General features: G+C 54.4%; 1 protein-coding gene across 4 annotated transcripts; it reads right to left on the bottom strand.

Annotated features, from left to right (window-relative positions):
* Positions 1–6,979: 6,979 nt before the first annotated feature.
* On the bottom strand, positions 6,980–27,579 carry SLC6A7 (solute carrier family 6 member 7). 4 transcript variants are annotated; one of them, XM_029052286.2, is made up of 16 exons: positions 27,372–27,579; positions 20,982–21,165; positions 20,525–20,656; positions 19,200–19,434; positions 18,303–18,441; positions 17,550–17,684; positions 16,515–16,618; positions 15,923–16,047; positions 13,231–13,343; positions 12,980–13,111; positions 12,468–12,567; positions 12,247–12,347; positions 11,182–11,349; positions 8,737–8,942; positions 7,939–8,015; positions 6,980–7,318 (listed from the first exon to the last, which is right to left on the bottom strand). In XM_029052286.2, exons 1-15 carry the CDS (start codon positions 27,402–27,404, stop codon positions 7,943–7,945), a joined length of 1,980 nt encoding a protein of 659 aa, XP_028908119.1. In that variant the 5' UTR covers positions 27,405–27,579; the 3' UTR covers positions 6,980–7,318; positions 7,939–7,942. The 4 variants fall into 4 exon arrangements, with proteins under 4 accessions (XP_028908119.1, XP_028908118.1, XP_028908117.1 ...); XM_029052285.2 differs by having other exon boundaries at positions 6,980–7,358; XM_029052284.2 differs by having other exon boundaries at positions 6,980–8,015.
* Between the last annotated feature and the right edge of the window lie 333 nt (positions 27,580–27,912).

Genomic DNA, 27,912 nt, shown 5'->3' on the forward strand with positions numbered 1-27,912 from the left:
CCCTAATTCCCTTGTGTGAGGAATGTCCCACCTCCAAAGTTTCACGCCCTTGGGAAGTAGCATGGCCTAATGGAAAAAGCACGGGCCGGTAGTCAGAGGACCTGGGTTCTAATCCTGAATTGTAATTCACTTGCCTGCTGGGAGACCTCAGGCAAGTCAATTGATAACTCTGGCTCAGTTTCATCATCTGTAAAATGGGGATTTAATGCTTGTCTTCCCCCCTGCTTAGACGACGAGCTCCAGGTGAGCAGGGACTGTGTTAAACATTATTAACTTGTATCTACCCCTGTGCTTAGTACAGTGTACGCGCATAGTAAGCTCTGAACAAATACCACCATAGTAATAGTTATTACACCTTCTTAGCTGTCCCCAGTGTCCCCAACCCCTACATCCAGAACACCCTGGTTTCTTCCTCCCACAGAATAGAGCTGCCAGTTGGCTTCTTCGAAGCCAGCCCTCCGTAGAAAAAAGAGGCTCCTTGGATTTGTCTCAATTTGTCGCAGCTTCAGTGATTACTGCAGAGGGAGCTAGTGCAGCTCCTTAGAATTCCCCCATCATCGGTATTTATTGAGCGTTTACAATGTGCCTCCAGGAGGACTTTCCTGGTTCAGCCCTCTTTCCCCAACTCCCTCTCCTTTCTACGTCAGCTATGCATATGGATCCGTACCCTCAGCCCTATAGTACTTATGGACATATCTGTAATTTATTTATTTTTATTGTCTGTCTCCCTCTCTAGCCTGTACATTCGTTGTGTGAAGGGAACGTGAATACCAACTCTTTTGTACTGTTCATTCTCAAGTACTTCATATTGTTCTGCACATGGTACAGCATTCAGTAAATACCACTGAATGATCGCAGAGAGCACCGTATCAATCAGTGGTATTTATTCAATTCATTCAATTGTATTTATTGAGCACTTATTGTGTGCAAAGCACTGTATTAAACACTTGGGAGAGTACAGTATAACAACAAACAGACACATTCCTACCCACAATGAGCTCACAGTGCTTACTTTGTGCAGAGCACTGTTCTAAACACTTGGAAGAGTGCAAAACAAAAGAGTTGGTAGACACGTTTCCTGCCGCCTGGAGCTCACAATCTAGAGGGAGAGATGGATATTAATATAAATAAATAAATTATGGATATCTCAAGAACCAATCTTATCCGAACTTCGGGTCTGAGACCAGAGGGGTGAGGCCTGAGGGTCGTGGAGTCCTCATTGACCCCCAGACTTCACCCCAAGGCAGCCTTCATCATTCCCCTCACACAGCCTTAATAATAATAACAACAACAATTATAATAACTGTGGTATTTGTTAAGTGCTTACTATACGCCAGACACTGTATTAAGTGCTGGGTGGATACAAACAAATCAGGCTGGACACAGTCTCTGGCCCAGGTGGGGTTCACAGCTTTGGAAATCTGACTGTCGCACTCCTCTCAGACCCTGCCCCGTTGAGAAGCAGCAAGACCTAGTGGATAGAACAAGGACCTGGGAATGAGAGGAAGCACAGTTCTAATCCCACCTCCTCGATTTGTCTGCTGTGTGACCTTGGGCAAGCCATTTCACTTCTCTATGCCTCAGTTTCCTCACCTAGAAAATGGAGATTAAGACTGTAATCTCCATGTGGGACAAGGACTATGTTCAACCTGATTAGCTTGTATCTGCCCTAGTGCTTAATATAGTGCCTGGCCAATACATGGTAGGCACCTAACAAAAAACATTAAAAAATGGAAATGAAACCTAGCGATGAGTCTCAACTAGGGCCCAGTTCTGGTGGTGAAGCCCTGTTGCTGCCATGGCCTGAATTTCTCATCTGAAGTCAGCTTGCTACTGCACCCAAAAGGAGGGATCCAGGTAGCGTCTACCAACTCCTTGTGCGATTCTAGTGCTTGTCTTCTAGAGGACTGAAGAATGGAACTCAATTCCTGTTCTCTCTCCTACTTAGACTGTGAGCCCCATGTGGGACGAAGACTGTGTTCGACCTGATTGTCTTGTCTTTACCCTAGTGCTCAGTACACTGGTTGGTACATAGTTTCCCAGGGTCAAGACTTGTTAATAATAATGATGGAATTTATTAATTGCTTTCTGTGGGCTTGGGTCGAGACAGTAATAGGGTTGGACATAGAGCCCATCCAACACAGGTGGGTTCACAATCTAATGGGAAGGAAGAACAGGCAATGTTTCTGTTTCCCCCATTTGACAAATGAGGAAACTGAGGCACAGAGAAGTTAAGAGATTTGTCCGGGGTCTCACAGCAGGCGAGTGGCAGAGCCGGAAGTAAAACCCAGGTCTCCCACCTCCCAGGCCCATGTTCTTTCCACTCGGCCACACTGCCTCTCAAGTTCCCTCACTGGGCCCAAGCCTTCAACTGAGGGAATCTTTTCACCCAGACCATTAGCGTCCTATTTTCACAAGGTGCCAAAGTCCCAGAGAGGTCAAGTGATTTGCCCGAGCCATTACGGCAAGTCACTGGCAGGGACAAGCATCCCAGACAGGGGCTGGATCCCTTAGATGCCTCCACCAGGAGTTTAGACAAATCACGGGCACACTGGGTCTCCCACCTGCAATTCCTGGGATGAAGGGAGAGCCTTGGAGAGGGCAGAGTGAGGTTAGGGAATGGAGGGGCTGGATCAGGAGTGATTCTCTGATAAGGGGATCTGTCCGAGCAGGCAGGAAGTCACACGGCTGGTTAGATATTCTGGGGTTGGGTGACGAGGTGGGAGGTGGAGAATGAAGACGGAAGGATGCTGTTCTTTACCCTTGTCCCTTGGGGGTTGTGAGAGGGGAAGTCTGAGAAGTCTGCATAGAGTGGAGCTGTTCCAAGAGCTAGGGCCCAGGGGAGGACGAGCAGGGACCACAAGAGCCGAACTTTCCGTGATGCAGTCACACAGATTGGGCTGTAGTCTTTGGCTGATGTAGAAATTCAAACCGCAGACTTAGAGTCTCTGGCCGGTATCGGCACAAAAGGCCACTTGGGATTCCAAGAAGAGTAAGTTTTCTTTTTAACACTTTATCTGGGCTCATCTTCTCTGGCTGCTAGTTAGCAATGACTAGTTCAGCTTAGAAAAAATGTAGAAGCTCTCTCCCCGCCACCGCCCATCTTCTTTCCCTCTCCTGCCTGCTGGGTTTTCAATCCCTCTCAGAAGGAAATGAATGGGAAGAGTGTTGGGTATGTGTAATGATTAATAGATCTGAGGGCACCAATATGTATTGGCAACTTGGGTAGGGTCCCTGGGACCTTGGCACTGACTCTTATTGTGGCAGAACACTGGTGGTTTCCATTCTTCCTCCTCAAGAACCCCCACCTTTTTTTTGGTATTCATTAAGTACTTACTGTGTGTCTGGCATTGTAGTAAGCTCCAGAGTAGACCTGAGGTTGTAAGGTTGGTCACAGTCCATGTCCCACATGGACTCAATCTTATAGATTTTACTGAACAGATAAATGAAGCACAGAGAAGTGAAGCAACTTGCCCAAGGTCACTCAGCAGACATGTGGCGGAGCAGGGACTGGAATCCAAGTCCTTCTGACTCCCAGGTCCATGCCTTATCCACTAGAGCACATTATTTTGGATTCTTGTCTCCCCAACCTCACCCGGGTCTAGATTAAAATTCTGCAAGCTTGCAGGCCCTCATGGCTATTGTTTCTCTGAGGAACTGGTCTTTTGGCCCAGTCCCTCCTGGCATGGTTTTGTCCAGAATGTCTTCAAGCTTCAAGGCGCCAGCAGAGATTTCCTGTTGCTGAGCACACACGAACTGAATGGAAATAGATGAGTTTCCCCAGCCAAAGCTGCCACGAAGCCAAGGTTGTGGGATGAGGTGCTCTAGGAACAGGCAGCCAAAGGTAGTTAACCTTCAGGGGGAAGAGCATGAATCGGCAAGGAGGCCGGGTGGGTTATCTTGGCAGAGAGGAAATGCAAAGAGCAAGAACTGGGTCTAGGGCAGAAATGGCAAGGCAGCCATGGGGTCTAAAAGCTGGCTACTGAGAGAAGAAGCTGAGGGAAAAGGATGAGGAAAGGGGAGAGAAAGAAGAATGGAAGGAAAGAGGGAGAGAGGGTGGAGGAAGTAGAAGGAGGGAAAGAGGAAGATGAAGAAGAAACTAAGCTGCTTATGGCAGGGATTAGGTCTACAGACCATTGCAAGTGGTTAGTATAGTGCTCGGCACACAGTAAGCACTCAGAGACCATTGATTCATTAATAGAAGTTAAGAGGAAAGATAATAGTAATTGTTTGTTGAGTGCTTACTATCTGCTAAGCACTGGTGTAGATACAATAATTTAATCAGACCTGACCCAGTCCCTGTCCCACATGGGGCTAACAGTCTTAGTAGGAAGAACAGGTATTTCATGGCCATTTTAAGATGCGGAAACTGGGACTCAAAGAAGTGAAGTGACTTATTCAAAGTGAACCAGCAGGCAAGTGGCCCAGCTGGGATTAGAACCCCAGTCTCCTGACTCCCAGTCCTGTGCTCTGTCCATTAGACCTGGCCGTTTCTCCATAGGAATCAACTTTTCAATTTGGGGGCTTGAAAAAATGAACAGGGTTTTCAGGAGGGGAAACAAGCGAGATAAGGTAGGATAATGGCCTTCCACGGCATAACTGGAGAGAAAGGCCTGATTTGGGGCTCTTGGGTTTGTTCAGAAAGATGTAGGTCTCTCCAGCTCTGCTCAAAAGCCCTGCTGCCTTGTCGGGGGGCCTCGCTGGCTGGGAATATTCGGGTTTTCCTCAAGGGAAGAGACCCAATCTCTTTGCTACGATAACGGGGTGAGGCAATAGGGAATCTGCCTCTATAGGGGAATCTCTCTCTGCGAGAGAGGAGCAGTGTTGCCTAGTGGAAAGAGCACAGGCCCAGGAGTCAGAGAACCTGGGTTTTAAACCCAGCCACATGCCGGCCGTGTGACCTTGGGCAAGTCCCTTCTCTTCCCTACGCCGCGGTTCCCTCATCTGTAAAATGGGGTTTCAGCACCTGTTTTCCCTCCTAGTTAGAATGGGAGCCCTGCGGGGGATCGGGACTGTGCCTGTCCTGACTATCTTGTATCTTCCCCAGTGCTTAGAACAGTACTTGACCCATAGTAATTGCATAACAAATATTATCATTATTATTATTATTATTATTGTTTGCTTCTCTGGGGGTCCCAGTGAAAGGAGCATAAACCTCACTTTGGGGGGTAAGAGGCCTGGAAGAAGGTGGCAAAAGTAACAGGATAGGCCAAGACAGTCTTTCTCTTCTAAACGTTGCCTTTCCCCGGCTCACTGAAAGAGAAGCACAGTCTTGAGAAGCTGGTCACAATAGCGTGATTCCACCTACTCTCCCCACACCGGGTCCCCCTCAGCCGTAATCCCCACCCACCAATGCGTTGGAAGATAGTCGAGTCTCAGCAGAACTGTCCATTAAGCCGGTCTCCCTGAGTGAGTGAGTGGAGAGGAGCACTCTTGTCCCGGTACTAGTCGGCCCCCTTTCCCTCCGGGCACTTGCTTCCTGCCCTCTGCGCTTGGAAACCTTGGATTCTCAACCCCAAGCCTGGGCTGATTCTTCTTTGTCCTGCTGTTCGTCCCAATCTGCAGGGTCTGCCTTGTATATTCTGGGAGGGAGAACACGGGAGGGTCTGCGTGTGCAAGGGGATAGGCTTGTATGTCCTCGTGGCGCTGGACCCAAACACCCAAGGTCTCCGGAATACACGAGAGGTTGGTTGAACCCTGCAACTGAGCATGCATCCATGTGTGAGTTTTGGGTGGGGGTGTATGTGTGTGTATGTGCAAGATGAGAGTGCAAAGCCCTGTGAGGTGACAGCAGGTTGGGAAGGAGAGACCCGGCGATTGGTCGATAGTCCTGGCTCTGTTTGCTTTGGGAGCTGGCACGGGTGATGCCCTACCTTTACTTCCTCTTGGCCGGGCAAATGGCAAGACAGAACTTTAGGCTTTGGACTCTCTCCCTGGCACCTGTTCCGTAGGGCCCCAAAACCCGCTGGAAAGGGGGCACTGGTGGTGAGAGCAGCCTGGGCAGGGGGAGTGGGAGGGCCCATCTGCACATCCCCCTGCCAATTAACAAATACAGCTCTACTCCCCAGCAGAGGCTCAACAAAGAGAGAGTTGGGGGGGCGGGGGGGGAGGGCCCTTTGTTCAAGGGGAATTTATTAATATCCGAAATATGCAAGGGCCTGGTCGTTCCCATCCCCAATCAAAGCCTCAGCAAACACCTTGGTGTTAGCATTTGAAAGACCCTGGGCCCTTTCTATGAAGTCTCCCAGCTGAGCGGGGGTGGGGCCGGGCGTCCCGTCCCGCAGCCCATTTCAATACCCTCAGGCCCCGGAAATCCGCTTCCAGCCGCCTCTCTGCTGCTGCCGCCGACACCCCCAGGGAGGTCAAGGAAGCTAGGGCAGTCTCCTCTCCCCTCCCCAAGCAAAAAAGGGAAAAAAAAGGCTTTTGGGAAAAGCGGGAAGGGGCATCTCCCCATTCTCCTGAGGGACATTTCTTTCACTTCCTGGGTCACCAAATCCTAGAACCGGAAGCAGGTAAACTAGACCGTAAACTCATTGCGGGCAGGGAACGTGTCTACCAACTCTGTTGTATTCTCCCAAGTTGCGTAGTATGGTATTCTGCACATAGTAAGCTTTCAGTAAATACTATCGATGATGATGACAGCAAGAGGTCATTTGGTCCGGTCTCTTGCCTCCAAGAAGGTGACTATACAAGTCACTGAGAGTTGCCTGCTTTTTTCTGCAGGGCGCTCTAGACTGTAAGCTAAGGGGCAGGGAATATGTTTACCAATCCTGTTATATTGTATTCTCCCAAGCGCTTAATACAGTGCTCTGCACACCATAAGTGTTCAATAAATACAGTTGATTGATTGATTAGTAGAATGTCTTCTAATATGCCGCCCGGCCAGCATACCTCACCTCGATCGGCCGACTGATCCTCTGGCCACCCTGTGGGAGCTAGTGACTGTCCATCCGGGACCACCGAAGAGAAGAGCCCTGAATCAGAAGACTTCTCACAGAGGGTTTAATAACGTTGAACCACTGACAGCACAAAAACAGCTGAGAGCACATCAGGGCCAGGGGCCGGGGAGGGGGCCACGCTGAGGCCCGCATTCAGGCTGCACAACTGCACCTTAAAAAAGGGTGCCCTGCACCCTCTACACAACACCTTTTTAGGAGACAAGCCACCTGACACACACATATACACACGCACTACACCCAATGTTCACACGCGCACACGCACACATCCACACACGTGCACACGTAGGGCTGAGGAGATTCACTGCCGCTGGCTGAGCCTCACCCCTGGCGTGGAACAGGGTTGCTCCAGCTTCTTCTAGCTGGAGGGTCAAGAGAGGGAGTTCCCCGCAGCAAGATGAGCTGATGGAATTGTGAGAGTGGATTCCCTCCCCTTTTACACTCTCCCTTCGCTCTCACCCCATCCCTTGCCCACTCCAACCCTCGCCACTCTGGCACCAGAGTCCAAGGCCACAGGCCCTGCCAGGGAGGAAGGTGGAAGAGAATTGCTCAGCCATGGGCTCGGGTACATGGGCGTTGGCCCAGGCTCGAGATTCCTCCAGGGTCATCTTGCCTAGGAGAGCCACAGGAGGTGTCTCCCCTATGGACCCCAACCCCCGGCAACGTTTCTTGAGCAACTGGCAGTTTCAAGCTACCCCCAGACTGCCACTGGGGCCCTGCTCTGGCTTTTGGGAGATAAAACCCTCTCTGGACTAAGATATACATTTGGGTGGGCACCACCAACACAGAGGGTCCCCGGAGAAATCGGGCAGAGGGGCATGAGCAGATGGGACCTCACCCACAGCACTCCCTTGCTCTGTGGCCTCCCACCCCTGACCTTGAGGTGAATCAGGGTTTTCCCTGGGCTTAGGACCAGGACACCCAGGAGAGAGCATGTGCAAAGCTTCCCATGCCTGACCCCCTCACTGACCCCTCTTCTTACCCTCTCAGACAGATGCCCTCTGCCCCTCGCTGAAGAAATCAGTGGTCTCCTCTCCGGCTCCTCTCTGGGACTTCCGGCTGGGGTGGCGGGAAAGAGGAGTGAGAGGACAGAGTCCAAGGAGAGAGCAGGGAAGAAAACGGGGCGGGGGGGGGTATTCCACCTGCCTCCGGTGGCTCGGGGCCTTGATCCAGGACAGGTGGGTGGCCCAGGCTGTCAGGTGAGGTGAGGCAAGTGTCCTCCCCATCTCCACTGCCTCTTGAGCTGGCAACCCACCTGCTGGTGACCCAACACTGCCTTGCTCTGGGAGGAAAGGAGGCTCTCCCTGCCCCCACCCTCTCTGACATGGGTTGGGGGGTGGAGAGGGAAGAGAAGGGAGGGGGGACCATGAGGCTATCTGGTGTCAGAGGAGTTTGCAGGAGGAGTCCCGTAAGGGCCAGAGAGAGAGAAGGATTGGGGTGACTGGTGCCGGGCCGGTTGGAGAGGGTCTGGAGGGTGGAGGCTGGGCGGTGACTTCAGGTGACACCCCTGGAGTCTGGACAGATTTGCTCACCACACAAAAGACCTTAAGGGTTGACCACTCCCATCACCAGTGGATACAACACAGTCACTGATAGCAGCAAGGCCCTGCATCCATCCACTGGGGTGGGGGAGGAGGGGACCACCATGAACCCGCAACCCTGTCCCCCCAACCCGGGGGAGGATTCCACATGCCCATGCATCTGCCTGGGCAGCCGTCTATCCCTAGACCGTGCTGAGGAGAAGCCGTTCTCCCTCCCCCCACCCGCCCCACGCCCTCACATCATTGACTCCTCCTCTTCCTCCATCTCCTTGTCCACCTCGATGGCTGTGTTCTCATAGCTGGTGATTCCCCCGTACTTCCTCATGTGGACCATCAGCGGTCTGGGAGACTGGCTCCCGGCCAGGGTGGCCACGTACATGCCAGTCCGGTTCTCCTCCAGGGACGGACCCCAATCCATAGCGGGACGGCTGGCCTGCCGGATCCTCTGAGGACAGAGAGGAGGAAGAGGTTGGAGGAGAGGGGCGGGCAGGGCAGAATAGAGGAGAAGAGAGGAGGAAAAAAGAAGGGAGGAGGCGAATGGGGAGGAGAGGAGTAGGGAGGACAGAAGAGGGAAGGAGAGGAGAGGGGAGAAGGGGGAAAGAGTAGGGAAGGAAAGAGAGGGAAGGAAAAGGGAAAAGGAGGGAAGGGAGGGGAGCCACTTTGTCAGGGCCTTGGCCAGTAGAGAAGCAGCATGTCCTAGTGGATAGAGCACGGGCCTGGGAATCAGGTCATGGGTTCTAAACCCGGCTGCTCTGTGACCTTGGGCAAGTCCTTTACCTTCTCTGTACCTCAGTACCTCATCTGTAAAACGGGGATTGAGAAGTGGGGATTGAAACCTTCAGCTCCACATGGGACAGGGACTGCGTCCAGCCCCTGTTTGTAATTACCCCAGCGCTTTGTACGGTACCTGACACCTAGTAAAGGCTTAACGAATACCGTAATTATTATTAATTATCGTTATTATTATCCCTGCTATGTCCACAGTTGCCATCCTGACCCTGGGGAGCCGAGGATGCTGCGGTTCCACCCCTCCCAGACCTCTATCCACCCCTGCAGTAGCGGCGGGAAAGGAGATTTGCATGTGTGAACTCCGCTGATGAGTGTTTCCCCAGCAGCTCATTAGCTTGAGGCTCAACACGAGGAAAGCCATTAGCGGCGGGCGCTCACGGCATCTGCAGCCTCCCCGATCCCAGCTCCCTGCACAGCTTTTGCTCACTGCTCGTTAGCTCCTGGGAAGAAAGGAACCCCCAGGAATTCACTGGCCTGGACCTGTCCTGCTCCTTGGCCACCCTCAGGATAGTAATAATAATTGTGGTATTTTGTTAAGTGCTTATTATGCGGCAAGCACTGTGCTAAGCGCTGGGGTAGGGACAAGAGAATCAGGTCCCACTGGGGCTCACAGTCTAAGTAGGAGGGAGAACAGGCATTGAAACCCCATTTTGCAGAGGAAGGAACTGCGGCACCGAGAAGTGAAGTGAGTTGCCCAAGGTCACAGAGCAGACAAGTGGCTGGAGCTGGGATTGGAACCCAGGTCCTCTTACTCCCAGGCCTCTTCCAACTATTCATTCAGTAGTATTTATTGAGCGCTTACTATGTGCGGAGTCCTGTACTAAGCGCTTGGAATGGACAATTCGGCAACAGATGGAGACGATTCCTGCCCAGTGACGGGCTCACAGTCTCATCGGGGGAGACGGACGGACAAAAACAACGTAATCACGATAAATAGAATGAAGGGGATGGACACCTCATTAACAAAATAAATAGGATCATAAAAATAGATACAAACGAGCACAGTGCTGAGGGGAAGGGAGAGGAGCAGAGGGAAAGGGGGCTTAGCTGAGGGGAGGTGAAGGGGGGAAGGGAACTAGGCCACGCTCCTTCTCCAGGGGAAGATGGTCATTGTCCAGCTGTTCGCCACTGGAGAGGACTCCCTCCTCCCCCCGGGAACAACCAGGCTGGGCTGGGCTCCAGGCCGCAGCTATCCAGGGAAGGGAACCCAGGAGGGCCCATGCCAGCTGGCAGGGAGCTCGGCCACCTTTCCCTGCAGAGCATCGACGCCGGCCAAACTCCGACACCAGCCTGAGCCGTGGCCCGGCCGCCGAGGGCCACTAAGGGGCGCCCCGCCCACAGCCAGCCGTGTGCCTGCCGGGTCGACCACCCGAACCCCAATTCCCCGGCACTGCCCTCTCCCCGACTCCCCACCCCAGGAACCCAACTGCTTAGCACAGCGCAATCACATACGACGGTGCTCTGCCCACAGCAGGCTCTTCATAAATGCAGTCGAATGAATGATTCCCAGCAGGGAGCCTCAACCTCGGTCCAGGTATTCTCTTCCATCCACTACCCATCCTGGGGGCGCCACCCCATTTTCCACACAAAGGGTCGCAGTCGGTCTCCTACTTCTGCCCCCACAGACAGCCCCCGGTCAGGCCCCTTGCGGGGTCCTTGGTTTCCCGAGCAGCTCGGTGAAACAGCAGGTTGAGGTCCATCGGTCAGATTGAAACCAGGGCCGGCTCTTCCTCTGCCACTTGCCCCCCGGAGGGTCTGCTAGACCAGAGGTCTCTGGGGGAGAGCCTAGGGGGCAGCCTGATGGCTTGGGAAGGGGGGGAGATGAGCAAGCAGCGTCGACGGGCAGATAGCAGGGCAGGCGGCAGGGCGGGCAACAGACGGGCGAAGGGTCTCACCTCCCACAGAGGCCCCTCTTCCCTGAGGACGGCGACCACCATCCCGGCGGGGATCATGAGGCAGGAGAGGAGCCCCATCAGGATGCCCAGCAGCTCGGCCCAGAAGGGGAAGTGGTAGTTCCCGTACTCGGAGGGCTGGTACTTGACGATGCTGTACACCAGCAGGGCCTGCGAGGGGAGCGGCGGGGGAGCAGCTGGGGGAATGGAGCGAGGCAGGCGGGCGACCGGCCAGTCCATGGCACCCCAGTGCCCCCACGCTGTCCGGACATCGGCACCGGGACTTGCCCAGGCAGGGCCCTGCCCCGTTCCCCTTCACTCCCCTCTGCTGCTGACCAACTTCTCTCCCCTAATGCTGACCTTCTCACTCTACCTCAATCTCGTCTATCTCGTCGCTGATCTCTTGCCCAGGTCCTGCCTCTGGCCTGGAATGCCCTCTCTCTTCCAATCTGACAGACAGTCACTCTCCCCTCCTTCAAAGCTTTACTGAAGGCACATCTCCTCCAAGAGACCTTCCCTGACTAAACCTTCCTTTCTTCTCCTCCCACTCCCTCCTGCGTCACCCTGACTTGCTCCCTTTATTCATCCCCTCTCCCAACTCCACAGCACTTATATACATATCTGTATTTATTTACCATTTATGTTAATATCCGTCTCCCCGACTGGACTATACGCTTGTTGTGGGCAAGGGACGTGTCTGTAATATTATTATACTGTACTCTCCCAAGTGTTTAGTACAGTGGTCTGCACACATTACGCACTCAATAAATACGTTCGGCTGACTGAAAGATTGGAAAGGAGCTTTCAGGTCACTGTCTCCCTTTGGGGCCCTGGGCCACAGCTGACCCTTCCATGGAGAGAGACAGCAGGGGCAGCCCAAGATGGATTCTCTTCTCCTCCTCCCCCTCTGACCCTAACCCATCTCCTGCCTCCACTCTTGTCCTGCCCCAAGCCACCTCACTTACTGCCCCTCCTCCCCCACCCCCCCCACAACATCTCCTGTCCCCTCTCCTGCTCCCGCCTCCTGCTCTGAGGACATTCCATCTCCTGCCGCCGTATCCCAGTTACCATCATCGTCACCGGAGACAGGCAGGCCCAGCAGGCCTTGAAGTAGAAGCCTGGTTTGAAGCCCAGCATCATGTGGATGTCCCGGCAGAACCTCTGTATGCCTGCACAGAAGAGACAGTGGACGGGCTGCGACTCAGAGGCTCCTAGGGGCTTGTCCCCAGAGCCCCTCTCACCTCCCCTGCACCCTCTGCCTCCTCCCGCCCTCCCGGGACCGGCCTTACCGTACACACGGGTGACTACGAGGCAGGAAGTGATGACCACCACCATGAGACCAAAGCCGGCACTGTAATCATCCAGTAGAACCAGCCAGTACATTCCCCCCTGGAAAACAAGGCAGGGTACCCTCTCCCCATTCCCAGCTGCACCAGGAGCCTCTGCCCTTCCTTTCCCAGATGGGGCCATCTGGGAGAAAACCCACTCCCCAGGAGCCTGGCAGGATGTACCCTAGGGTGGGCCCTTCTGGAAGCAGTCCTACTCCCTAGGAAGACTGGAAGGAGGTACCCAGGATGAGGGGGCTGGAAGAGGGCGGTGAAAGGGGATATTGGTAGGTCCCCCCGGAACAGGGACCCAGCTTCCCTCGGAGGTGCTCTGGGTCTGCCAGTGGGATTCAGTAGTGCCACCCTACTAGCATTTTGTACCATCGCTGGACCTGGGAAATGAGAGCATCTTTGAGCCCCCAGTGATGGCAGGGAGAGTGGGAGCTGATTGTGGGGGGAGGGTCCGGGCTGCTTACATCAGTGGTGAGGATGAGTCCCATGAGGAACATAGCCACACAGAGGACCCCCGAAAAGAAGGCCTTCTTGGGGCGCAGGTAGTAAGGAAACTCGTCCGTCACAGCCGTCACAATGGTCTCCATGAAGGCGAACTGTAGGAGGGGGTCAGGGAGCAAGCCGGCGGGCAGGGAAGGAGCGGGGAGGGGAGCTGTCAGGGTGGTGGGGACCCCTGGACCTGCGCCCCCAGTCCTCCCGACCCGTGCGGCCTCACCTGGCTGTCCAGGCCCAGCGTCAGCAGCATGAAGAAGAAGAGGAAGGACCAGAATGGAGAGAGGGGAAGCATCGTCATGGCCTGGGGGTACACCACGAATGCCAGGCCGGGCCCTGGGGACAGGCACAGGGTCAGGGCCCGGGGCAACAGAGGCAGAACAAAGTGACGTGAGGGAGACCCTCTCCCTGCCCACCTCAGGCGGGTCTCCAGAGCAAGAGTCAGTAAGCTCGTTTTGGGCTGGGGAAGTATCTACCAACTCAATTGTATTGTATTCTCCTAAACACTTAGTACAGTGCACACAGTAAGCACTTAATAAATACCACTGATTGATTGACTTGGGGGTGTGGGAGGAAGCGGAAGGCCACACAGATCATTGACAGGGATGGCAGCTGCATAGCCCAAGCCACCGGCTGGCAGGGAGGGAGCTTCCAGGGGCACAGCCTTGTGTTACCTCATTTTCCCCCGCCCGTAACCCCGATGTCCTTTCCCAACTGGTCTCTCGCCGAGCCACTGCCCCCGGTTCTGCGGAGGAGGGTGGGAACAGGGTTTTGTCCTGAGTGGTGGAAACCAGGATGGGTGAATTCGGAGAAGGCCAGGCCTGGCCCCCAGTGGGCAGAGCGCTGCAGATGTGTGTTCTCCTGGTGTTGCCCTTTGGCTTCCTAAACTGTGAATGACTCAAGAGTCCAGTGTGCCCACCATCTTGTCAGCTCATGACTGAGGGCAGAGAGCTGGGTATTAGCCTCACTTCCAGCCCAGTCCTCTCTTGGCTCATACTGGCATTGGGATAGTCCCAAAGATGTGGGGCCTCACCCGGGGTTGGGGGGGGGGGTAGCCGGCCAAGGGGCTAGTGGGCCAGAGAGGGAAATGGACTGTGTCCAACCTGACTAGTCTGTACCCACCCCAGTGCTTAGTACAGTGCCTGACACATAGTAGGCACTTAATAAATACCATAGCAAAAAGAAGGCAGAGGGGTCACTTTCCAACCTCCTGCCAACCTCCTGCCCAGGGCTGGAGCCTTGTGCCCTCTGACCCCCTCCCACTGCCCAAGGCAAAGCTTCCCTTCTCATCCGGGAAATTTCCTCTTTTTTACACACACAGACACACACAGACACACACACACACCCCTCCCCTTCCTTTAGCCAGTGCAGAAGTATCAAGTGTCTATATAGTACAGGTACAAGCCCGTAACCTTGACATTTTCCTCCACTCCTTTATCTCATTCAACCCACATAGTCAATCGGTCACCAAATCCTATTGGTTCTACCTTCAGGTCTCTAGAATTTACCCTTTCCTTTCCAACCAGACTGTCATGCTGATCCAAGCACTTATCCTATCCCGCTTTGACTACTGCATCAGCATCCTTGCTGGCCACCCAGTCTCCTGTCTCTCCCCATTCCAGTCCGCACTTTACTCTGCTGCCCAGATCATGTTTTCTGAAAAAAAAGTTCAGACCATATCTCTCCATGTCTCAAAACCTCCAATGGTTGCCCATCCCGCCTCTGCATCAAACAGAAGCTCATTACCATTGGCTTTAAAGCACTCCATCACCTCTCCCCCTCCTATCTTACCTCACTGATCTATTACAACCCACAGTGTATGGTGGCCGACTGGAAAGAGCCTGGGCCTAGGAGTCAGGACACCAGTGTTCTAGTCCCAGCTCTGCCACTCGTCTGTTGTGTGACTCTAGGAAAGCCATTTAACTTCTCTGTTCCTCAGTTTCCTTGTCTATAAAATGAGGATTAAACTGTGAACCCCATGTGAGACAGGAATGGTGCTGGATCTAATTATCTTGTATCTACTCCAGTGCTTATGCACAGTATAAAACACATAAGTGTTTAATAAATGCCATCATTGTATTGAGGATATATTATTGTAATAATTATCCAGCAGAACTTGTTCCACCCAAAGCAGGAGGCTTTGCGAAATGAGCTGTGAGCTAGAGGATAGAAAGGAAAGAAAAAAAGGAAGCAAAGGAGAGAAAAGAAAGGGAGAGAGGAGAGGCTGAAAACAGTGAAGGAAGAGGATTGTGGGAGACAGTTAAAGAATCCAAAATCTGTATGAGAAAAAGGAGAAAAGGAAGAATGGAGAGAGGGCAGAGGAAGAAGGAAAAAGAGAAGAGTTTGGGAGAGAACAGAGATGGAAAAGAGAAAGGAGGAAGAGAGACCAGACAGATGAGCTGATGACACGGTGGGCAGAGATTCTTAATAACGGAGGTATTTGTTAAGCATTTACTATGTGCCAAGCACTGTATTAAGAACTGGAGTGGGTACAAGGTTAATCAGGTCCCATATGAGGCTAGCAATCTAAGTAGGAGGGAGAAGAGGAATTTTGCAGATGAGGGAACTGAGGCACAAGTGAAGTGACTTGCCCAAGGTCACACAGTAGGCAAGTGGCAGAAGTAGAATTAGAACCTAGGTCCTTTGACTCCCAGGCTCAGCGTCTTTCCACTCGGCCATGCTGCTTCTCAACTGATTCAAATTCTTGAAATGATTTGGGCGGCAGCATCTCCTCAATGAGCTGTGAACGTATTCCAGGTTCCCCGGGCATGCTTCCTGCCCTCCCGCCCTCAATCCTCCCTCCCTCCCCAAGACAGGGCTGCGGGAGTGGGCAGAGAGTCCACTCAGCCTCCATGCCCACCAGCCCCCCTCCTCCCTCCACACACACGTCTGATCCCCACAAGTCACTCTCTAACCTGCTTTGGCCACTTGGTTGACAGGGACGCCCAGCTCCTGGGACATGTAGCCCAGCACGGAGAAGATGGCGAAGCCAGCCAGGATGCTGGTGATGGCATTGCCCAAGGTGACGATGAATGTGTCTCTGGGAACAGAGAGGGCCGGAATCCCTGGGTTGCCCCCTCCCACTCCGTACTCACCTCCTGATGGGGGGTGGAAGGCAGGCTGGCAACCCCAAGGAAATCTGGGGTTTTCCCCTGCCCAGGTGGCAGGGCCCCAGCCTGAGGGGTCTGGAGCCAGGCTGCCGAGCTCCACCATCCCGGATTCTCTATGGGCAGCTCTAAGCCTCGGGTGGGGGAAAGTATGTCCAGAGGACAGGGGCCGGGTCAGCCCAGCCTCCAGACCAACAAAGTCCAAGCCCTGGGGAATGGAGCCCCTTTCTAACTAGCAGTGGGGCGGAGGTGGGGTTAAGGTCTCCAGGGGGATCGTTCCCAGATGACCTTGGCCTCCCCCCACCCTCCCCTCTGTCCTTAGGTTTAATTGATCCTGTTATCCCCCTTCTCCAGCCCCTCCCTGCCCAACCCACCTCTAGGTGGGCTCCAGGAGCCTCACCTGTAGATGTTCTGGTGAAAGGTGTTGTAGGAGGCAAAAGTGAGGAGCCCTCCAAAGCCCACTCCCAGGGAATAGAAGATCTGCAGAGCTGCCTCAATCCACACCTGAAGGAAAGGGAGAGCAGAGTGGAAAGGGGGGAGGACAGGGGAAAGGAGGGAGTGCAAAGAGGAGGGGAGGGAGGGAAAGGGAGAAGAAGGGGAAAGAAGAGAATAGGGGATTGGAAGAAGAGATAAGATGGCCTGAGTTAGGAATGTCTTTTATTCCCAAGGCAGCATCCTCTTTCCTCTCTCCCCAGCCTGGGAAATCCCTGTGGAAACCCTGCCCTGCTCTATCCAAGCTCAGATTCATGGATCTTGACTTCTAGAGAGAGGAAGTGCAGGGCCCATTTGTTCACCAGTGTCCTGGATTCACTTAGGCAGACATTTGTGCGTTCCCATGTGTATGTCAAATCATACACACACACACTTGCATGCACATACGCATACATGCAGGATAGTGTACATACAAACACACACACACAGGGTATATATATACATTCCCACTCTCGCTCCCTCTCACCCCTCTCTCTCTCTCAAGCCCTCCAGACCTCCCCTGTAAGACAGTGCTAATGCTTCTCACCCTCTCTTATCCACACTTGGCTGCTGAAGTCAACTTCCTCTTAATTCAAAGACGTTTACTCCCAGGATGGAGGGTATTCCCTCTTCCATCCACTCACCCACCCTACCATCCTGGTTGGGCAGGTCTCCTCCAAGGAGGAGGTAAAATGCTGACCCAGAGCAGGAACTGCTGACAGCTTGGGGCAGCCCTGCTCAAGGTGAACTCAGTGCAGCAGAGCCTCCAGAAGTGAAAACCATGTTTCTATCTTCCCTGTGTTCCTCTCCCTCTCTCTCTGCCCCTCACCTTTCCCTTTCCCACCGGCACTGAGGGTCCTGTCTCTCCAGGAGGCGGGAACACTCCTCCCTCCCCCGAACCCCACATACACACTCCCCAGTCCTGCAGAGACCAATCAATCTCCTGGACACTCTCCACGCTCACCTTGGAAGACAGCAGGTGCTCAAACTGGGGTGTGAGGTAGAACCGGATGCCCTTCCAGGCCCCCTGCAGCGTCACACCGCGGACCAACAGCATCAGGAGGATGACATAGGGGAAGGTGGCCGTGAAGTACACCACCTGGGGAGTGGGAGGAAGGGGTTGAGGAGCCGAAAGGGCTGGGGTAGGAGACCCCAGGCTGCCTCTTCTGTCTCGACAGGCCTGAAGGTTGCCCGGGGCTGGAGATGGGAGGGGTCGTGCCAGGCTGCCCTTTTTTAATAATAATAATAACGATGGCTTTCGTTAAGCACTTACTATGTGCCGAGCACTGTTCTAAGCGCTGGGGTGGATACAAGGTAATCAGGTTGTCCCTCCTGGGGCTCACGGTCTTAATTCCCATTTTACAGATGAGGTAACTGAGGCACAGAGAAGTCAAGGGACTTGCCCAAAGTCACAATGCCGATCAGTGGTGGAGTCGGGATTAGAACCCACAACTTCTGACTCCCAAGCCCGTGCTCTTTCCACTAAGCCATGCTGCTTCTTGGCCCATGGCTGCGACAACTCAGACATGGGCCCGGAGCAGCTGAGCTGCCCACCTTCCACCCTCACCTGGGACTCACGTCCTTCCCACTTTGCCCTCCACTCATCCTGTCAAGGCAAAGACTTCCTCTCCCAGGCGCCCAGGCCCCAGGTCTCCCCACCCACCAGCCCATCCTGGGCCAGGGCAGCAGCAGCCCAAGGGGTCGGGCCGGGACTCACCTTGCCGGACGACTTGACCCCCTTGAGGATGCAGAGGAACACGATGACCCAAGAGAGCAGGAGACAGAGGCACAGGTTCCAGCGGATCCCGCCGGGGTCTCCGATCCCTGCGCTGCCTTGGATGTGAAGGACGTAACGGCTGCAGGGAGAGAGAGATCCCCCGCCCCCTCAACGCCTGCAGAGCCCTCCCCAGCAGGGACTCATGGGAGTGCACGCAGACCTCCCCAGGGTAGGGGACTCCCCAGCTCCCGGGGCATATACTCTGATGCCCGTATCTGCCCCAGCCTCCCGAAGAGGGAAGACCCAGTGAGCATGCCCAGTTCCTTCCCTAGAGCTCAGCTTCTGGCATCTGCGGGAGTCACTCACTAGTTCCAGTTGCCCTTTTCAAGCTCCTCCATCCTCTCCTAAGTGCAAGCCCACCAGACATTGAACTTTCACCCATAGCATGCCCAAATGACTCAGGGCACTCCCCAACCCCTTCGATCACCTCTGTTTCCCCTATTCCCTCCCCGTTTCTGCATTGCCTATGCATTAGATCTGTTCCCTTTAAGATCTTGTTACTCACCCCACCCTCAATCCCACAGCACTTATGGACATATCTGAAATTTAGTTTAATGTCTACCTCCCCCTCTAGACTGTAAGCCCCTTGTGGGCAAGGTTTGTGTCTTCCAACTCTGTTTCCTTGTACTCTCCCAAGCGCTTAAAACAGTACTCAGCACACAGTAAGCGCTTAATAAATACCTTTGATTGATTGACTTATTGTCCCATGATCCCTCACTCGAGAGAGACACAGGCAGGGTCCTGGGGGGGGCAGGGGCAGACCTCGGGCACCGGGAGAGGTGCCGGGTGCCTCCTTCTCCCCTCCTGCACCCCGATCCGTGTCCCAGCTGTCCCCACCTCCAGTACTCCTCGCTGGGGCTGACGGTGCCGCTCAGGTTGAGCGGCAGGGCCACGTTGGCCTCCCGCATGGCATGGTGGTCCAGGCAGAGCTCCGTGTTCCACCAGTTGCCGCAATGCTGCCAGGGCAGGTCGCTGGTCAGGGAGGCGAAGAGGTAGAAGAGGACGTAGGCGATGATCATGTTGTAATAAATGGCCACCAGCGACACGATTAGCAGCATGCCAGCTCCAACCCCTGGCGGGCACAGCAAGCGGACGTCAGGGCCCGGTCTCGGCTCTTGCCTGGCCTGGCCTAGTTGCTTCCCACCTCTTTCTCCTCCTCTTCCTGTTCCTCCTCCTCCTCCCTCTCTCCACATCCCTTCCTCTTTCTCTTCCTCCTCTTCCTTGCGGAGCACCCGCCTAGGCCCTTGGAAAGATGCCATAGGAATTGAGACAAGGACCTAGACTGTAAGCACGCCGTGGGCAGGGAATGTGTTTGCTAACGGTGGTGTACTTTCCCTAGTGTTCTGCACATAGTAAGTGCTCAATACTTAGTATCATAGTAGTGTTCTGCACATAGTAAGTGCTCCATACTATGCACATAGTAAGTGCTCACACCAGGGATTTACTGATTGATTGACCCTGGCATGGAGGAGCTTACAATCTAATGATTGTACCTCTCCCCACTGTGGTGGGGGTCCATGCATGGTCTCCTCTCCCACACCTCCCTTGTCAACGAGGGCCAGCAAGGCTGTAGGTCTCCAGTGGGTAGAGACCAGCGATCCATGCTTGAGGAGGAGAAGGAGAAGCAGGAGGAAGAGGAGGAGCAGGAGGGGGAGGAACAAGGAGGTAGGGATGAGACATTGCTCCCTTCAGGAGGAAGAGCCCCCATCGATGGTCTGGCCTGGCCCTGGATCTGAGGATCTCTAGTTGACCCCTCCAAAGTAGGACAACCAATTTAGCGTGGCTTAGTGGAAAGAGTCTGGGCTTCGGAGTCAGAGGTCATGGGTTCGACTCCCGGCTTTGCCACTTGTCAGCTGTGTGACTGTGGGCAAGTCACTTAACTTCTCTGTGCCTCAGTTACCTCATCTGTAAAACGGGGATTAACTGTGAGCCTCACGTGGGACAACCTGATTACCCTGTATCTACCCCAGCGCTTAGAACAGTGCTCGGCACGTAGTAAGCGCTTAACAGATACCAAATACAAATACCAACATTAATTTGGGTGACCCAAGGGGGGGGAACACTGCCCACCCAGACTAAAACCTGGCCCAGGGCCGGGCTGAGAGCAGGGAAGGAGGAGACCCATATCAAGTTTGGTGATTGGAGGGTGCCCCTGGACTCACCTTTGAAGAGCGGACTGATCTTCCAGACAGCCAGGGGTCCCAGGCTGGAGAACTGGCCCAGAGACAGTTCCATGAAGAAGATAGGGATCCCACAGATGGCCAGCATGATGAAGTAGGGCACGAGGAAGGCACCTAGCAAGGCAAAGACCAAGAGGAAGTCAAGCTGAAGGACCGGCGTTGGGGGAAGATGAGGAGAAGAAGGAGGAGGAGGAGAAGATGGTGGGGAGATCTAGGCCAGGGCCAGGTGACCTCTTGAGGTCCTCCCAGCTCCTTGCAGTCCTGAACCCCAAGGCCGCACCTACGCTAGGGAAAACTCAAGTCAGATCCCTGAACCCAGTGGGGCAGTAAAAGGGGCGGTGGAGGGGTTGGGGGCAGAGGGAGGACTGTGGAAAGGGAGGGGAAGGGACGGGTGGGGCCGGAGGGAGGGATGGGGGGTGGGGGAGCTGGTGAATGGTACCTCCCCCGTTGGTGTAAGCCCGATAAGGAAACCTCCAGACGTTGCCTAGCCCCACACAGTAGCCAATGCAGGAGAGCAGGAAGTCCAGCTTCCCTGTCCAGTTTCCCCGGTCGGCGGAGTAGTCCATCTCCAGGTCCCCATCACCCTGGTCGCTGGGGGTCATCAGCAGGTCTGGAGTGACCGGCTGCCAGAGAGAGAAAGTTGGAGAGGAATCCGTGGAGGAGAAGGGAAGAGGGAGAGAGAGAGAGAGAGAGAGAGCGCATGCAAACCAGGGCAAAACGAGGAAGTCAAAGGGAAAATGACTGGGCATCTCTGTCCCTCAGGATCCCCAGCCTGTGGGCCAGACAGTGAGCAGCCATGAGGCTGGAGGCTCTTCTCACCAGCTCTTCCCGCTCCCAGTGGAGAAAGTTCAGAAGAGGAAGGTGCAGAGGTGGTTGGTGTAGAGGTAGATGCTTACGCCAGGAGCAGAAGGGAAGGGAAACCAGTACAGGGCACTGTCCCCGGGGTGAAGGAGTGTGCTCACTGCTCCCTGCTGAAAACTCCTCGTTGAATGAGGGAACATCCAGCAAAATAGCCCAGCATACTGGTCAATCAGTCAATCATATTTCCCGAGTGCTTGCTGTGGGCAGAGCTCTGAGCTAAGTGTTTGTGAGAGTAATGTATAACAGAGTTGACAGGCACGTTTCCTGCCCACAAGGAGTTTACATTCTAGAGGGGGATACTGTCCCAAGCACATCCACTAGACTGTGAGCGCTTCTTGAGGGCAGGAATGTGTCTACTAACTCATTTATAATCTCCCAAGTGCTTAGAACAGTGCTCTGCGCACAGTAAGAGCTCAATAAACACCTTCGATTGATTGATCAGGAGACCAGTGCACCGGGGCCCAGCACACTGGCCCCCAGTACTCCAGCAGTGTCTAATACATTGGCATCCAGCACACTTATCCCAAACACATCGGCACACCCAAGTCACCGCTCCCCACAGGATAGAGAGAATCAGCATCGAGTAGAATGAAATTTGCAACGTGGCCTATCAGACAGAAGCTTTCCAAAGCCCAGAAAAACTTGGCCCCTCCCTGAGATCCCAAAGGCTACAACTACCATTGAGCTGCCTCCTCAGGGAGGACACTTCTGCACCACAGTACCTGGACCTTGGCGTTTCTTTTTTTTCTTTCGGAATATTTGTTAAGGGCTTACTATGTGCCAGGCACTAAGTGCTGGGGTAGTTACTAGGCAATCAATCAAGTGGGATACAGTCCATGTCCCACATGGGGCTCTTGTTTTACAGACAAGGGAACTGAGGCGCAGAGAAGTGAAGCGACTTGTCCAAGGTCACACAGGAGACACTTGGCAGAGCTGGGACTAGAACCCGGGTCCTTCTGACGTCAGTGCTCTATCCACTAGGCCGTGTTGCTTCTGTTGGGTGCAGTGATTCACACAGGGCTGAGCACCCTAGCTCCTTAATTCACAGAGGGCAGTTGAGGACGGGGAGTCGGAGGAAGAGGTGGAAGGGAAGTGGGAGGGGGATGGGATAGGAAGAAAGGGCAGTGATGAAAGAAGTGGTCCTGTGAAGGTGGAAGAAGTGGATCCCGCTGATGACGGAGAGGGGTCGGAGGCAACAGTTGAAAGAATGAACTGTTTTTTGGTTTGTTCCCTATATGTGTTGGTATTTGTTAAGCGCTTACTATGTGCTGAGCACTGTTCTAAGCGCTGGGGTAGATACAGGGTAATCAGGTTGTCCCACGGGAGGCTCACAGTTAATCCCCATTTTACAGAGGAGGTAACTGAGACACAGAGAAGTGAAGTGACTTGCCCACAGTCACACAGCTGACAAGTGGCAGAGCCGGGATACGAACCCGTGACCTCCGACTCCCAAGTCCGTGCTCGTTCCACTGAGCCATGCTGCTTCTCTGTGTGTATCATATATGTCAGGACAGCTCATAAGGGGTTCATTCATTTAAGAAATCAGGCTTCCTGGGTCTTATCATAGGCTCTGGGTCAGGTGGGTTTAGCCGGATCCAGCCAGTTCCCATCCAGAAGAGAAAGAATAATCCTTTGTCTCTGGGCCCAACACCACCATCCCACTCCCCTTCCCACCAACCAGCCACTGAGGAATCCCAATTCCCCCACTTCCCACTCCACCAATCCTCAGTTCCCTGGAGCCCCTCTCCTTTTGGCCTCTTTCAGCTCTCCCTAGATCTTTCCCTGTCAGGTGAGGTGGGAAACATCTGGTCACAGCCGGACAAGGTCAGGTGGGAAACGTCTGGTCACAGCCGGGCAAAGACAGGCCGGGAAGACCACTTCTAATCAAAATGCTGTCTAGGCCCACTCTGCATCTTGATTGCCTCCAGGGTGAGGACCCTGTAAGCCCACCCAAGGGTCGGTGGCTCCTGGCCTCTGCTCCCCCCAGGTTCCAGCTTGGAGCGTGGTGGGGACACAGACGCTCCCCGCTCCGCCTGCCCCTCTGAAGCCGCAGAGCAGGGTAGCTCCTGACGCTCGGTTTCCATGGAGACGGGAAGTTCGGAGGGGGAGAGGAGAGCGAGCAGGTTGCCGACTCTCTGGAAGACATGAAGGGTTGTCGCGGGGAGGAGGCCCTTCCCTGGAGTTTCCAGAGAGACGAAACTGGGCCCGATGACCCAGAAAGGGGTCAGTCCCAGGTGGGGTCTGGCCCACCCCTCCGGATTTGGCTCCATCTCATATCAGTGAACTCCTAGTCCTGGCCTGCGGCCCTCTCTGCTTGGAAAGGGGCAAATCACAGATCCCTGGGGAGGGAGGTTTGAGGACAGGGTGACGATGTGTGAGGCATTTGACTCCCAGAGAAAGGGCGCTAGGTAAACTGGGGAAAGGAAGATGGCTCGCTAATGAATCAATTAACACACAGCACCCACACGAAGTCACACACACACAGAGTCACAGGGACAGCCACAGGAGCCTCCCATGACAAGCCATCATTGTCTCTGAGCTTAGGCTTCTGGGACCGCCCCGAAATCCCTGGCCAGCCTACTTCATCTGGCCTCAGGCAACCAGGAACTCCTTCCTCTCCTTCTGCCCATCTTCATTTCCTATGAGCCTGCCGTAGACTATACTGCTCTAGATTGTAAGCTCCCTGTGGGCCGGGAACTTGTCTACCAATTCGGTTATAGTGTACTCTCCCAAGTGCTTAGGACAGTGCTCTGCACCCTGCAAGTGCTCTATAAATATGATCGATTGATTGTTTCACTGATCGGTGGCCTCTTCCCTTCAGAGGCCAAGCCTTCTGGGGACGGGATGGACTAGAGCAGGAGGCTTTGAGAAACTGACTTCAATATAGCCTTGCTTCCTGGGCACCCAGGGGAGAAAGAGGAGATGGAAGGAGAGTGTTACGGCCCTTCCCGTTTCCTCTTGCCCGTCCCTCCTTACTCTTTCCTGCTCCTTCCCTTCTTCTCATGCCTGGTTCAGCCTGGTCTTATTCCTGCTTCCCCTCTCCCCACGGGGCACAGTCTAGCCCAAACACGGCCCCCACACACCCTCTGAGGCAGCTCCAGCAGCCCACATGGGCAGGCTCTAGCAGGGACTGAGATGGACTGGTCCCGGACCAGAGTTGTGGAGAAATAACAACAGGCAGGCCCTGCTGCTCTTCCATCTCTCACAAGTCTGGGAGGGACTGAGGGAGGGGTGGAGGGATAGGCTAAGGGAGGGAGTTTGGGCTGGTCTTCTTCCATATGCCAATGCCTCCACCCCAAGTAGTACTGCCCGTTGCAGTCAAGAACAATCAGGGACAAGAATTTCAGGAGCTGGCAGGAATTCAACCCCTGAGAATGGGGTAGAGGTGGCCTGGAAGTTCAGCAGAGGGGGTGGGAGGCTGAGTAGCAAACCGGAACTGGGACTTTCTGGGACCCCAGGTTGTAGATATGTGTAGCAGTACCCAGGGGAATCATATGCCCAGGGTGCCAGTGGGGCAGCGGGCAGGGGCATGGAACAGGGCGAGTGCTTGGGGAAGGGAAACAGGAAGTAAGGGGAGAGACGTCCACATAGAGGGAAAGGCAGGAGCGTGAATGGTGTTTTGTGGCCTGGTGGATAGAGCATGGACCTGGGAGTCAGAGGACCTGAGTTCTAATCCCAGTTTTACCACTTGCCTGCTAGGTCACCTTGGGCAAATCATTTAACTTCTTTGTGCCTCAGTTACGACATCTTTAAAATGGGGGATTAAATATCTGCCGTGTGACCTTGGGTAAGTCACTTAACTTCCCTGTACCTCAGTTAACCTTATCTATTAAATGGAGATTAATAGCGTGAGCCCCATGTGGGACAGGGACTGTGTCCAACCTGAACAGCTTGGATATACCTCAGTGCTTGGCACATAGTAAGTGCTTAACAAGTACTATTATTATTAATAATTATTAATAAAATAATAATAAATCCTACACCCTCTGATTTAGACTGTGAGCTCTATGTGGGACACAGACCGTGTCCAACCCGATTAACTTGTTTCTATCCTAGAGTTTAATACAGTGCCGGGCAAATAGTAAGTACTTAATTAGTACCATTAAAAAAAAATAAAGATTAAGGGAAAAGCAAGAAGGATACCCAAGGGGACGGGGCTCAACCTGTTTACTCGTGGAGGTAGGCAGGGGAGTTGCATCTGTTCCAGGAGCTCGAGAAACAGTGGTCTTGAATTCTTCCAGTCTCCAGAACTGAATTTGCCTCCTGGACAGGAACCACTTTGCTCCATCTCCTTGATCCCAGGAAACCCACTCGCGTCCCCTGAGCTGGGACTTCCTCTCGAGGGGCAGGGACAGTTCCGGCTGCAGCCCAGCCCTGGCTAGATGGTCCCCAAGCCCTAAATCTCCCTCCCCGGGAGGGACTGCAGGAAAATCAGCCCTGAGCTGTGGGAGCTGCCAGGGGTAGGCCAATGGGCAGAGAGGCCCAGGGTCTCCCACAGAGACACTGCAGGCCCCCTGCTTTGTTGAGGCAGGATGGTCCCTGGCTGAGCTCAGAGCCACTGATGGGGCTGAGGTGAGGCGCTTTCTCCACACTGATATGGTCTGCTCCTTCACTGGTATCGGGAGCCTGGAGCTCTCAGTGGAAGAGGATGGAGAAGAGGAAAAGTGGGGAGGGATGGAGAGATGGTCGGGGAAAGAGAAGAGGATTGAAGTGGGTCCCCCCTGAAAGCAAGGGGTAGGGATTCACCCAGGGGGCTGGGCTAGCCTTTGCCTCCTCCCTCTGCAACATTTCAGATCCCCCACCAGCAGCAAAGCAGCATTTCTCCCATGGGAGTCTTGGCACCCCAGTACCCCATCTTCCAGGTCTCTGACCTCCCCAAAGTCCCCCCCAACTCCTCCTCACATTAGATGCTCCCAGATGGAATTGTCTCCTTCTTTCTGTGTGCCCAAAAAACCAAGGACTAGAATGCCAGAAAAGCCTGGGGCGGTGTCTCAGGTGGTTTGTGGTGGGGATTGGGTGATCCAGCCACAGGTAATGAGCAGGGGAAGAGGTAGGAGGGGGAACTGAGGCAGGGGGTGGGGGATTCTCTAGGCAGGGAGTCCAGATGTTCACCTCAAGTCCTTTGCCCAGGACATTAAGCCCACTCTGGTTCTGGCTGCAGAAATCTCTGCTCTCTCTCCTCCCAACCCTCCAGGGTGGGGTCTGACTCATTCCCGGAGGGAAGGAGCTGGGATGCTTTATCCAGGGACCCCTCCCCTCTAACCCAGATGGGTCAGGGGGCCCTTCCTAGAGTCCCCTCCCCTCTGACCTAATGGGGCCAGCCCTTCTAGGATTCCTCCCTCCTCACCCCGAAGCCAGCTAACCCCCTCCCCTCTGAGATTCTGAACCGACCTGAATACCTCTCCTCCACCCAACAGGGTGACGCCTCCCGGCTTAAAACACCTGTTCATTGGGAACAGGAGGAGGGAACCTGGAAGAATCAATTAGCCGGTGGGTGCAGGGTGGTGGGGTTTACTGATTTTACTAATTCAAAAAAAGCAGGAGGAACCCATTAAGGGTTGACAGACACCCACCCACCTGCCCGCCAGCCACCCACCCACCCTGCCTAGCCCGCTGCCAATCCATCATCGCATCTCCACGTAAAACCCCCCTTCTCCCCACCTTTCTGACACAGCTGGCGGATGACAGGCTAAGCAGCCGCAGAGAGAGACAAAGGGAGTGGATGGGGGGGCTACGCAGAGCTCTCTGGCGGTCCATGAGCCCCCCACCCCCAGCTCGATAGCAGCCTTCCCTACCTCCTGTTCTCACTGTTATAATATTCCTCTCTGGGCATCCCCAAGCCATGGGGTGCAGGGGCCCGGCCTCCCCACCTCCCTCCACGCACACACGCATACAACAACATACATGTGTGCAACGAACACACACACACGCACACTCACCACCATCACAGGTCTACGTTGGCTCTTACCTCCCGGAGGTGGTCGGCCTGCAACTTCCTCATCCCGGATCCCCGTGGCTACACACAGTGCTCCCTAGAGACCCTCTTCACGCTGTCCCCTCCCAGCACCGTGGCTGGACCGGAGAGACTGTCACACGGAGAGGAAGGGCCTGTCCAGAGGGAGGGTCTCTGCTGGTGGGGAATCTGGCCAGGTCTCCTCTCCTTCCCCCCTCCCACCCCCCCCACCCCGTCTCCAGCTCTGCCTCCCGCTCACTCCGCTCGCTTGAGCTCAGCTCACGCTCCAGCCTGGGTGTTACTGGCACCGTCAGAGGAGATGTTAACCCTCTCCGGTGTGAGGCAGGCAGAAGGAGGCCGAGGAGGGGATGGGAGAGAGCGGAGGGGAGCGGGCCTAGAGAAATCGAGGGAGGCAGGGCGGAGAGATGGGGGAAGACTGCAACCCCGAATTTGCATCTCTGCCCATCAGGGCCACTCACCCCATAGGGAGAGGAGGGTCCTTGATGCTATTGAGGAGCGGGGTTGCCTCCAAGAGTGGAAACAGCCTACAGAGTAT

The sequence above is a fragment of the Ornithorhynchus anatinus genome, chromosome X1 (genome assembly GCF_004115215.2).
Source record: "Ornithorhynchus anatinus isolate Pmale09 chromosome X1, mOrnAna1.pri.v4, whole genome shotgun sequence".
In the NCBI taxonomy this organism is placed as follows: Eukaryota; Metazoa; Chordata; class Mammalia; order Monotremata; family Ornithorhynchidae; genus Ornithorhynchus; species Ornithorhynchus anatinus.